The sequence below is a fragment of the Mandrillus leucophaeus genome, unplaced genomic scaffold (genome assembly GCF_000951045.1).
Source record: "Mandrillus leucophaeus isolate KB7577 unplaced genomic scaffold, Mleu.le_1.0 Scaffold381, whole genome shotgun sequence".
NCBI classification, from domain to species: domain Eukaryota; kingdom Metazoa; phylum Chordata; class Mammalia; order Primates; family Cercopithecidae; genus Mandrillus; species Mandrillus leucophaeus.
In genome coordinates this window covers 1,411,501-1,424,971 of record NW_012104043.1, presented here as the reverse complement: position 1 = coordinate 1,424,971, position 13,471 = coordinate 1,411,501, and the positions used below count along the sequence as shown (strand labels likewise).

The 13,471-nt window shown below is 38.8% G+C and overlaps 1 protein-coding gene across 3 annotated transcripts in view; it reads right to left on the bottom strand.

The window, feature by feature from the left end:
- Positions 1 to 3,356: 3,356 nt before the first annotated feature.
- The window catches only part of SPARCL1 (SPARC-like 1 (hevin)), a 67,966-nt gene continuing 57,851 nt past the window's right edge, over positions 3,357 to 13,471 (bottom strand). For all 3 annotated transcript variants that reach the window (XM_011990743.1, XM_011990745.1, XM_011990744.1), the window contains 4 exons: positions 12,199 to 12,335; positions 10,032 to 10,180; positions 9,093 to 9,241; positions 3,357 to 3,825 (listed from right to left, as the gene is read on the bottom strand). In XM_011990743.1, coding sequence (XP_011846133.1) covers positions 3,797 to 3,825; positions 9,093 to 9,241; positions 10,032 to 10,180; positions 12,199 to 12,335 — 464 coding nt within the window. In that variant the 3' untranslated portion in view covers positions 3,357 to 3,796. The remainder of the gene's footprint in view (positions 3,826 to 9,092; positions 9,242 to 10,031; positions 10,181 to 12,198; positions 12,336 to 13,471) is intronic.

The window sequence follows — 13,471 nt, the reverse complement described above, 5'->3', positions numbered from 1 at the left end:
CTCGAACTGCTGGGCTCAAGTGATCCTTCTGCCTCAGTCTCCCAAGGAGCTAGGACTACAGGTGTGTGCCACCACACCTGGCTAGTTTTTAAAAATTTCCTTAGAGATGGAGTCTCGCTATGTTGCCCCCCCCTGTTGCAAGGCTGGTCTTGAACTTCTGGCCTCAAGCAACCTTCCCACCACAGCCTTCCAAAGTGCTGGGATTACAGGTATGAGCCACTGTGCTCAGTTCTACTCACAAATCTTTAAACACCAGTGTTGCATCATGCTTATTATTAGGAATTGATCACTACTGGCTAAAATGAGAGGAAAGTTTTCATGTAATACACAAATAAATCCACCTGAAGCTTGTACCTCTGTGAGACTTACCAGGCCTTCATATAGTCTGGTTGCTGTTATTGCCAGTTATAGTTCTCGGGAAGGAAATTGTATGGGAAAAATTTTGTAAGATGTAATGGGTTGGTAGAAAATCAGCACAATATGAGTAAATGCAGATTCAATAAAGCAAATCAACTGACCTTTTATTGGTCCTTTGGTTCTGAAAGGAGGCATTTTTATGTTTTAAAAATCGCGTTTAATCCAAATTAACTTACCTTGTGAGTTTCAAACCAAATCACTACTCTGGAACTGGATTTTGAAAGACAAACAACTTCATCATATTCTTACCAAGACTTATCTCCAGCATTGAGGCAAGTTATATCTATATCTGCATCTATAAATCACACTTAAGCTGTTACACAGATTTAAAACTCAACTGTGATTTATCTTAGTGCTACTTTGCCTGAATTTAGGCAACTTATTTCCCTTCTTTTCCTTTTTCATGTTTTTTCTTTGTATTTTTATTCATTCTGGATTCAAACGCTTTAATTTCTTTCTTCTTTTTAGAAGTGGACCTATTAGAAATCGTTAAATTATCCAATACAAGAATATGTTACATTCTTTTATCTAGTGCAATAGAATCAGTCCAAAGTATACTATATATCTCTTCAATTACCTTTGCTTCAGTGGCTCTTGGAGCAGCAAATTCAAGGAGCAGTGTGATCATCTAGAATCTCTATGCCCATCTAGTATTTAAGCCATGTTACTAATGCCTTTATGGTTACGGGCAATATGAGTCACAAAATTCAAAGCTAAACTGAATAATTGTGTTCACACCAGGAGCTCCAACTTCCAAAATATCTCAATTACACAGAGGTAGACTTACAGACTGATTACTGAGAAAATAACTTCATCTCCTAGGTTAGGATTAGAGTATGTCTTTATCACAGACAACCCACAATTAAAAATTGTGACCACCAAGAATATTAATGTGCCTCTATAATAAATGAGCTAGCTGTACATGTGAGAGCCTTAAATGATACAGAAATTTAAGGTTTGAAAATTTCTAGTATTCAATATTTTTCATTTCAAAATGAATATTATTTTCAAATAAATTTTTTTAGTAGATACTGAGGTGGTGTCCTTACCGTGGTGTTAAAGTCGCTTTTCACTATTCTAAAATATTTTTGAAAGTTGTCTGAGGGTAAAAGATAATTTAGGCCTAATTAATACCTCTGAATACAACTTCACTGTTCCCAACAACCTAGTTTGTAACTAGCTAAGACCTTTTTAGCTTCATATAAAAACGTTCTGAAATTTGGAATAGTTTCTAAGGCCGGGCGCGGTGGCTCACGCCTGTAATCCCAGTTTCTAAAATTATTTCTGCAGTTGGAAAAAATTACAAATAATACTTAATTAGATTTTGATTAATCAAATTGAACTTAATTATTTAGAAAGGACATAGTATGATATAGTTCTAGTTAAGAATAAGGTAATTGGCCAGGTGCGGTGGCTCACGCCTGTAATCCCAGCACTTTGCGAGGCTGAGGTGGGTGGATCACGAGGTCAGGAGTTCGAGACCAGCCTGACCAACATGGTGAAACCCCATCTCTACTAAAAATACAAAAATAAGCCGGGTGTGGTGGCACGCGCCTGTAATACCAGCTACTCAGGAGGTTGAGGCAGGAGAATTGCTTGAACCTGGGAGGCGGAGGTTGCAGTGAGCTGAGATTGTGCCACTGCACTCCAGCCTTGGGTGACAGAGCAAGACTCTGTCTCACAAAAGAATAAGTAATTTATTGAGCTATGAAAAGAGATAATGAATAAAATTTTGAAATACTCAAAGAAGATTATTCTGACAAAAAATAAACTATTCTGTAAGTATCTTTCAGATAAAATTCCTAGGGGCATGTTCTCTCAGTGACTATCACAGATAAGGTTTGTAATAACAACAACAACTTTTTGATTATTTGAAAAAATGCTAAAAGATAATTGTATTGATATCTTTCATTTCAGCTAGAAAAATATGTGAAAAACCATTTTCTTTCAAATAGTCAAATAAAGTGGGTGGCATGTTCTTTTATTGCCTTACTTCAGAAGTTGGAAAACTATATTATGATGTCATATTTTTGTGATCTAGCTTTTACTGTAATAGCCACCAAAGAAGAGCCCAAATAAAAACACAAATTTTTGCTTATAACAGGTTTTTTTGCTATCAGTTTACATTAATAATATTTAATCTCTCTCTACATTGGACATCAAGACGCTTTATGGCCCTCTTCCTGTTTTACCCTTACATTTTCTTTATTTTGAGACAATGAATATGTAGAAATTTTTGCAGGGCTGCCGTCTTCCCCAGCACACATGCTCAACTGCACAAAAAGTTAGAATTAGTTGGATCAAGCAGTGCATAATCTTCACATTTTATTTTCATTTATTTATTTTTTGAGACAGGGCCTTGTCCTGTCACCAAGGCTGGAGTGCAGTGGCACAATATCAGCTCACTGCAGCCTTGACCTACTGGTCTCAAGCAATTCTCCTACCTCAGTCCGCCAAGTAGCTGGGACAACAGGTGCATGCCACCACGCCTGGCTATTTTTTTAAGTTTTCATAGAGACAGGGTCTCTCCATGTTGCCTAGGCTGGTCTTGAACTCCTGAGCTCAAGGAATCCACCCACCTTGGCCTCCCAAAGTGTTGAGATTACAGTTGTGAGCCTCTGCACCCAGCTTGTTCTACATTTTAAATCAAATTTGGTAAAAAAGCACTTGAATTTATTTTTATTCTGTTTAAACTTATATAATGATGAAGGACATTAATGAGCAGCTTTTACCACTGAGTATTTGTTTCCTGTAAGAGGTGTCTCACACTTTTTCCTCAACCACACACACACACACACGCACACACACACATGCACACACACACTTAAAGTAGTAGGGTTTAGGAAGCACAATTATAATTTGACATGAAGTGTGAGTCTTGGGTTGATCTTTCACATTTGATTGTCTAAATTATAACTGGAAATACACTTGACTAAGCATTTGGATTTTTATGGACTGTTTATTAGGGCATTAAGATATTGAAAATAATACACGTAAACCACAAAAGAGTAGCATTCCATTTTCTTGAAGTGCATATGATATTATGAACAATACAAATGCATTATTTTTATCGTTAATAGTTTTATCATTAATTATCTCATAAGTCGATGCAGAGAGTGAAATTACTATGAATTAAACTTCTGTTCACAATGTACAGTATTTTGCATATGTTGACTTTACTTAATTTTACATTTTTGTTTCCAAAGTTAATGTTAAATACCTGGCGCATAGGTTGTTATCAAGCAATTACTCTCATTGTCTTGTCACACATGCAAACATTTTGCTAAATATAAATCTACAAGTATTACAGCTGCATATATTTCTGAAGTGGTTAGAACAGAGGAGGATGCTGGAAAGTTGAGTTCTTTAAAATCTTCATTCAAAACAAGAGATTTTCATCTATGTCTTCTGTAAAAAACAAGAAGCAAAACAACACTTTTAGAAAGTAGCCAGATTAGTAGCACAAACAATATTAGAGTTGGGGGATTAGAGAAACCATCTAATAAGGCAGTATAATGGTGATCCTCAACTCTGGTAGGGCATCAACATCACTCATGAACTTTTAAAAATACATTTTTAGGCCTCACCTCTGAACTCTAGAATCTGAATCCCTAGGGGTGGACTAATGGCATGTAGACATTTAGAAAACTGCAGGTAATTTGGCTGCAGGGTTGAGAACCACTGATAGGGGAAGAGCAGGTTAAGGGGAGGTCCAGCCAAGAAGTGCTAAGTATACTAATCTAGAAGGTGAGCTGAAATATAATGGAAATAAATAGAAGTGTAGTGCTAGGTAAATCCAGCTTTTAATTGAGTAGCTTGTCAAATAAATTGTTGCCATACTTGTGGAAGAAGACAGCATCCTCTAGGAGATATAAGATCACTCCTTACCAACATGGGCCACCCTAACAAACTATTATACTACTCTGTGTGGGCACTAGGTAATTTTCCTGCTAATAATCTTTATCTAGCCCAGAGAATGGGAAAGATTATGGACTTTGATTTTTTTTTTTTTTTGAGTACTGGCTTCATATGTAAAATGGAGATAATAGCTTCATTACTTACACATTTACTTATATTTGTACCCATAGCCTTTGTCTTCTTTCTGTTGCTCAGATAAGAGATTGTCCTTTTTCTTGATGTTAAGGCTAATTCCTCTTCCTATGCTCAAGATCTCTTCTGACTTTCACAAGATTCTCCTTTTACTTTCCTCTTTTTTTCTTACATCCTTCTTCCACCTTTCCTTTTTTTTACTAGACCCTTCCATTAGCATTTAAATATGTTTTATATTTAGCCTCTAGAACAGTGCCTGCATTTATGTAGACCATCTGTAAAGGTTTCTTGAGCAAATAAATGAATAAATGAAAGGAGTGCTCAAATCTCTTTTATTCTAAAAAATGCTCCCCTTACTCTGTATCTTTTCTAGGTCTTTGCTGCACTCAAACATTCACTCCTTACCCTTTCTCATTTCCCTTTTCTTCTGAATCTATAGAATGTGACTTCCATCTCTACCATTCCACCGAAACTACTCTAACCAAGGCCACCCAGGATATCTTTATTTCTTTCATCTTCTTCGACATCTCAGTCGCATTTGGCACTGCCAATCTCTTCCTCCTCTTTGAAACACCTCCTTTGCATGGCACTATCCTGGTTTTCTTCCTTCATTTCAGGAGAAACTTCAATGTCCTTACTGAATTCTTTCTTCCTCCCCATCCATCATCTAGATGTTTTTCTCAGCATGGTGTTCAATCCTAGACCCCTTTTCACGTAAGTCAATGCGTTTTCCTTGGGAGAATTAATTCCCTTCCCCGGTGTCAATTATTCTTTGTATGCTTATAATCCTCAAACATGCATTTCAGTTCCAAAACCCTGTCTTGATGTATAAGCAGCCAACAAATATATATAAAGTTCCACGTTACTAATAATCAGGAAAATTTTAATCAAAACCATCTCACAATGAGATGCCAGTTCACAGCAGTCAGAATGGCTATAATTTAAAAGTCTAAAAACAACATGCTGGTGAAGCTGCAGAGAAAAAGGAATGCTTAGACACTGGTAATGTAAATTAGTTGAGCCACTGTGGAAAGCCGTTTGGAGATTTCTCAAAGAACTTAAAACAGAACTGCTATTCAACCCAGCAATCCAATTACTGGGTATATTTATAAAAAAATCATTTTACCAAAAAGACACATGAACTCGCATGCTCATTGCAGCACTATTCACAATAGCAAAGACAAAATCAATGTAGGTGCCCATCAGTGTTGGGCATGGTAGGGATAATGGTAGTTTTGATGGAGTGGTAGAGATAATGGCCAAACTATAATTACTTTTGCATGAAACTAACACTTAGGAGACAACCTAATACTTTAGGATTCAAAGTATCTAAAATGGAATTTGTCATTTACTCCAAATCCACTTCTGTTCTTGTGTTTTCTCAGTAGAAGGTGCCTCTATTTACGTCTATTTACCCTGCCTGCTCTAAGCCAGGGACGTAGGCATTGTACTTTTCAGTCTCTCACCTCTCTGCTCTCTGCTACCACATATTTCCTATCAAATATTGTCTTATTTCCACATGATAGACATTTCAGTATGCTTACATTTTAAAATATATCTTGAATATGTTTACTTCTCTTTCTCCTCCCCCCACCCCCCCCCGCTTTTGATCACTCCTGTACTTCAAGTTCTCATCAGCTCTTGCCTGGGTTTACCACAATATTCTCTCAACAGTTCTTTGGCTCTGCCACAATGTAACCAGGGGAATCCGTCTTAAATACAAACCCAGGGAAATCACTGACTTGTTGGAAACACTTTGGTGATCCCCCAGTACTCTTAGGATAATGTCTTTAAATGGCTTTGGGGAACTTGCGTTCATCTGAGTTGTTTACCCTGTTAGTCTCACTTGGAAGGTTTTCTGACGATTAGCATGGATATGTGTCAATGCATGGTATGCATGGGCGCAAAATAAATGAGGACTCCTGCACCTGTTATTTGAACCCCATTTTTACAGATAAGGAAAATGAGACTCACTGAGGATAAGCAACACGCCCTAATTCACATAGCTAGTTAATAACAGCGATGTGAGGAATATATGGGTACATCTATCACAGGCAGTTAAAATTCAGGAAAACATTGGCTAAACTCTATCTTCTCCTTCTGTGGATTTCTCAGCCTTGAAGGAAAGAAGGGTATACTTACAAATAAATTTTTTTTTCTTTAGCTACATTCCAAAGCAATAACTTGTTTACGTGTTCTGACTGAATATTTAATATCTGCTTTATTGGCTTATTATGTGATAATTTTTTCCCTTCTTCAAAATAAGGCAATGGTAGCCAAACCACAGTGCACAAACAAGATCATTAACAGCTTTGTAAATGACTGGACTTTAAGTCCTTCCTGCTCCTCCCAGACAACCGCCCAGCGGAGCCTGGGTGAGCTTACACACTGAAGAGCTGCCAGAAGCTTTGCAAAAGGAAGAATGAGATGCAACTGGTTTTCTTAAGTAAAATGGCCTGTTTAAATTTGCCTTTTTATCAGTCGTTTAAAATCACATGTCATATAAACAGGCATCCATAAATACATCCTATTCCAGCCGAGTTTTCCCCTCTAGATAATGGTGGGGCAGGGCAGGGCAGGACAGAGGGATATATTTGAATTTTTATAAGTACTCTGCGTGTATCATAGATGTTAGAAAGACAATTGACACCCAACCCCGTGTGGTCTCCTTCTCCTCCTCCTGCTGTAACAGGATTGGTCAGTGTGACCAATAAAATGAGGCAGAAGTCATGATATATAACTTCTGAGATTAGGTTACAAAAGACATTGGGGCCTCAGTCTCGGCTTTCTCTTTCTGCCTGGTCACTCACTCTGGAGGAAACCAGACACCATGCTGTGGGCAGCCCTGTGGACGAGAGGCCTACATGATGGGATACTGAAGGCTCCTGCAAAGAGCCATGGGAGTGAGCTTAGAAGTAGACCCTTAGCCACAGTCAAGCCATCAGATAACTGCCGCACTGCATGACCCCTTGACCACAACCTAATGAGAGATCCTAATCCAGAGCCATCCAGGTTGGTTACTGTGAGATTCCTGACCCTTGGAAACCGTGAGAAAGAATTTAACCTGTTAAGTTGTGGGGTGATTCACTATGCAGCATAGACAACTAATACACAGAACTAGGTACTTACAAAAATATACATCCTTTCACAGAATGTTTATTTCACAGAATGATATTGCAAGGAGAAGGACTGACCCTCTCTGCTTACCTATAAATCTTCATACTTTCACCTCTTCCTCTCTAATTTCAAGGCATTCTACATATATATGGGGAATATTTTAAAAATGAAGTTTGCACAAGTTATTTCTTTTTGGGAACTTCCAACGTTTGATGAACTGACTTTCTTTATCGGCCTAGCTGCATGTTTATCCCGATGGTATATTGTAAACATGAATGAAATCTCTGTTTCAGAGATTTGATGTTCACTGTTAATTTATGTTCTGTGAATGGTATTTTTCTTATTTATTTATTTTAACTGACAAATAAACACGGTATATATTTATCATGTAAAACATGACCTTTTAAAATATATATACATTGTGGAATGGCTAAATTGATCTGATTAACGAATGCATTACCTCACATACTATCGTTTTTGTGTGTGTGTGGTGAGAATTGCAAGTAGATTTGAATGCTCATTGTTTGAATATCTTTCTTTTTTTTGAGATCAAGTCTCACTCTGTCTGTCGCCCAGGCTGGAGTGCAGTGGTGCGATCTTGGCTCACTGCAACCTCTGCCTCCCGGGTTCAAGCAATTCTCCTGCCTCAGCCTCCCGAGTAGCTGGGATTACAGGCACGTGCCACCAAGCCCACCTACTTTTTGTATTTTTGGTAGAAGCAGAGTTTCACCATGTTGGCCATGCTAGTCTCTAACTCCTGACCTCAGGTGATCCACCCACCTCAGCCTCCCAAAGTGCTGGGATTACAGGCATGAGCCACCGTGCCCAGCCTTTCATATCTTAATTACTGAAGACATACCTGCTCATAAAAGTCAAGTCTAACTTAAGGAAAGAAAAGGAAACATATTAAGACATAACCCAGCAAAATAAGTGTCTAAATTTAATTTCCTCCACTGCAGGAGTAAAGAAAGAATGCTCAGTTCCCATTCATTGAGGATGAAGCCATGGGTGAGTTTTGGGTTAAAGGATTATCCTGGCACTACTTGTGATGTAAAATCCAGTCTTCAGTGTGTTGGTAATGGATTCTGAGATGTTCTGACATCTCCCATTGTCAGAAATGGGCTTGCTTATTTATTCTTTACATGTAATTTTGAAAAGTTGGGCCCAAGGCCCAGGTTAAGGTAGGATATTAAATAAGGAAGGACACAAAGCCTGCTGAGATTTGACCCAACTCTGGATTCACATGTCTTTTTAGGCTTAGCTGACTGTTGAGACCTCAATGCATGTTCACCCTTGCTACCCTTTGAAAACAGTGCTATAAAGGTAGTAAGAAGTGACTTTGTAATGACAGCATATGCACCAAGGAAGTCCTATCTGGGAAACTGCTACCTTTTTGTTTCTAGCTTCCAATTTGAACATATGGCAGGACCTCTCTATGAAGCATGCGGGGGCTTAGGGCTTGTCTGGGGAAGAAGACATCCCTCTTCTTTGGCTGGTGATGAATTTACCTTCTTTAATTCCAAAGCAGTGGCCCCACTCCTTCAGGGTGATATGTTTATCCTTGTTGGGGTCACACTCCTCAAAGAAACGGGTTATGCAGTGTTCCATGGGCACCAGAGATGCTCGCAGAGGAGCAAGTTCGGAATGTGTCAGGACTCTGCAATGAAATACATGGCATCCTATTAACTGAGTAGCTTGTGCATGAAGATTTAACTCTCAGGCTCACCAAGGACATTCTTCTCCCATAAGGTTGCTGTATATGTGAAATAAATGGAATACCGATAAAAACTGCCAATGAAATAAACGATTTGTGGGTAAGGTTGACAGCTTTTGGGATGTCGATTCACGAGGTTTCTGTCTTCACAGGAACTGTCCTTTTCCTACCCTAAATCTACGGGGGTGTACCCAGCAATCATGTTGGTACAACCTGGTTCTCATCCACTGACCGTACCTGATTGTTTTAGATGTAGTCACTTGACCCACATTGGGCCAGTCTTGGGAATTTAGGATCAAGAATGAGAAAGTCGGAGGAGTCTCTGCGGGAAGCTGGACCTTAACATGTAAACTTAGGAGCTATGGTGTAGCCATATTCTGCTATCTTTGCGGCAGCTTTTTTTTTTTTTTAAATGAATATTACATAGCTTTGATAATTGTGATAAGGGGACTTCAAAAATTTCACTGACAAATGGAATTAAAAGATAAAATTATAAAACATAAACTTTATCAACATAAGCTCTATCAAGTTCCAGACTTTTTTTTTATGATTATACTTTAAGTGCTAGTGTACATCACACACAGCAGCTTTGTGTTTAGACTCCTAACCAGGCACTTCAGTATTCTAAAATGGAACTGGGAAATGTCCTAAATCTAGATTTTCCTTCTGCATAGATATGTAGATATTTCATCAGAGAGATAAATCTAGAAATGGAAAGGTAAAGAGTTCTTACCTATCCATAGGGTGTTGATCAAGTTCACTAAACTGCCAGTGCACAGGATACACATACATGTGGTAGTTTTTCTTAAAGTCCCTTAAGAGAAGGTCAATGGGATGGTCCCCAGCCAAGAGCCTCTTTTCATCCAGGTAAATTTTCTTGACCTGGGGTTAAGAAGGCAGAAGACTGTCAGAGAATCAGACAAATGTAATGGACTCGTCACTTGCTAAACTTTACTTGAAGAGTGACAGTAACATGATAGAGGAAAACAAGCTCAGGACATCATGTGCAACCAAATGAAATTCCTTCCAATCAATACTATAGGCCTTTCTCATGCCTACACAGAATAGCACCTAATGGAAGAAACCTCTGGTTTTTAGAAGAAATTTAAATCTTTTTTAAACTTTTAAATATTTTAAGTATATTTCGCCTCTTTCTTTTAACAAGTAATTAATGTTCACTCCTTTTTTTTTTTTTTTTTTTTTTTTTAAACTATGAGGTTTTAATGAAAAGGGCTGAATTGACTGAGGGAAAATTTTTGATTAGTTAATGAAAAGTGCTGCTCCTTCTCCTGATGGCAGAGTCCATTCTTAGTCTTCTAGGTCATCCATCCAGTGCCCACTCAGTCTCGCTTTCGGCCTGGTGTGTTACTGCTTGGCCAGCCCCATTGAAATTTCCCTGTTTCATAGCTAATATCCTCAAGGCTCTCTGTGACAATGTATTCAAGACGGAGGCTAGAAATTATTCTTGAGCAGCGCATGTGAAACTCTCAGCTTCTGATGTTGCCTCTTATTTCACTGAGTAATTGGAAGCAAACAGAACCTCCACCTGCTCCCAGAACCACAACTTTCCTACCTGTGACCTTCCTGTGCTCCTAATCTAAGTCCAGCCCCTCTCATCTGGCTGGGACACATATTGAAGAATGCCCCCTGGCAGTTGTGTGCATTCTCTGCTCCCCACTAATATTTCCTTCTTGACTGGGTTATTTCCAGAAGCATACAAACATCCTCTACCATCTCCCACTGCTAGGGGGGACTCTTGAACTCACCTTCCCCTCCAGCTGCCACCCCATTTCTCTTTATCTCTTTATAGCAAAACTCCTTGAAAGGATTGTCTATACTTGCTGCATCCACATCCTTCCTCCTAGTCTCTGTTGAACTCTCTCCACTGGAGCTTCCTTCCTGAAACATGCTCCCACCCCAGGAACAGCTCCTATCAAGGTCAACTATGACCTTGACATGCTAAATCTCTGGCCAATTCTCAGTCCTCAACTCACAACCTATAAACAGCATCTGACACAGTTAATGCACACCCTTCTTCCTGTTTTATTTATTTTCGCACCATGTTTAATCCCAACTGACATACTTATACATATATTTGCTGATTTGGTTATATTTGCATAAATGCTCATTTTACTACATACAATTGCATATATGTGCATATGTATATATACACATATATGCATATACACACATATAAGCATATATGCATGTATATGCATATATGCATATATACACATATGCGTATACATATATATACAAATTATACGTATATAAATATATGCATATACATACATTACATACACACACACACACACACATACTTATTTAGAGTCTGTCTCTTCACCCAGAATGTAAACTCACGAAGGCAGAGATTTTCTTTTCATTGCTGTATCTCCAGTATTTAGGTTAATTTCTGGCACCCAGGATGCACTCGGTAACTATCTCGTGAATGAATTTTCTCTGGAAGCTTCTGGAATCAGTGCTTTTTAATCTTAATATATTACTGATATTTTGAGTAATGGATTACTTTATATCATACATCTATGTGTGGCCTATGAGAGCAAAACAAATGCTTAGATTTAAATAAGATGTGTTTCACTGACTATATCAATGCTAAATTTATCTTAACTGTGCTCAACCAGAGCTTGCTCTAGGTATGAATTGAAGAGCCCTAATTCAGGCCACTGACCATGGGGAAGAATGGGGCGGTTTGGTGGTGTCCGAAACCTTGCGGCATGAATGGTGACATCTATTATTCTGTTAAGCCACGTGGGCTAACCAGGCATGGAAAAGCATAATGGGCTTTTGCCAGTATGCAGAGGTAGGTAGCCCCCCACCATGTCTTTCTTCCTCATGCCCTGTAGACAGACATTGAAGAAGCTAATCTGTGGATAACTTACTTTATTTCTCTGCTTCTCATTTAGATAGCCAGCGTGTTCAGAGTTGGCTTCATAAAGCTGCATGAGGATATTCTTGAGCCAGTCTCTCATCCGTAGAGGAAACTGAGTCACTTCAAAGTCCGTACAAGTAGGAATAGCTGTTACAAGCAGAAAATGTACTGTAATCTTTGGGCTTATTCGTGTACTGTGGCAAATCCTCATAATAGGAAGCTTAACTTCTCGCAACTGACAGAGCTTTCTCAGGGCCCCATTATTATGACAGTGGTCCTTAGCCCTGGCAGCAGCACAACAGAATTGCCTGGGATTTTATAAAACATACCAAATGCCAGCTTCCAATCAAGTAAATTCTGATGTGACTGGTCTGGTGTGAAGTTTGGGCATCAGGATGTTTTTAAAACTCCAAAATCTATTTGGATGTGCAGCTAGGCCCCAGAACCACTACTGTAGAATCAGAGTTGAAATTTGTAGGTGGAGGGCACAAGTGCTATTGAATAGAGGAAAAGGTAGATATTAGCTGATACTATGGTAAGAAATAATGCTAAATCTCAGTGACTTAAAGAAACAAAAGTCAATTTTGCAATACTGCTACAAGTCCAATACAAGTTAGCAGGAGGGCTCTCTGCTCATTGCAGTCTCCCCAGAGCTCAGGATGACTGCCATTTTTTTTTTTAAATTATACTTTAAGTTATGAGATACATGTGCAGAACGTGCAGGTTTGTTACATAAGTATACAAGTGCCATGGTGGTTTGCTGTACCTGTCAACCCATCATCTACATTAGGTATTTCTCCTAATGCTATCCCTCCCCTAGTCCCCCATCCCCTGACAGGCCCTGGTGTATGATGTTCCCCTCCCTGTGTCCATGTATTCTCATGGTTCAGCTCCTACTTATGAGTGAGAACATGTGGTGTTTGGTTTTCTGTTCCTGTGCTAGTTTGCTGAGAATGATGGTTTCCGGCTTCATGCATGTCCCTGCAAAGGACATGAACTCATCCTTTTTTATGGCTGCATAGTATTCCATGGTGTATATGTGTTACATTTTCTTTATCCAGTCTATCATTGATGGGCATTTGGGTTGGTTTCAAGTCTTTGCTATTGTGAACAGTGCTGTAATAAACATATGTGTGAATGCGTCTTTATAGTAGAATGATTTATAATACTTTGGGTATATACCCAGTAATGGGATTGCTGTATCAAATGGTATTTCTAGTTCTAGATCCTTGAGGAATTGCCACACTGTCTTCCACAATGGTTGAACTAATTTACTCCCACCA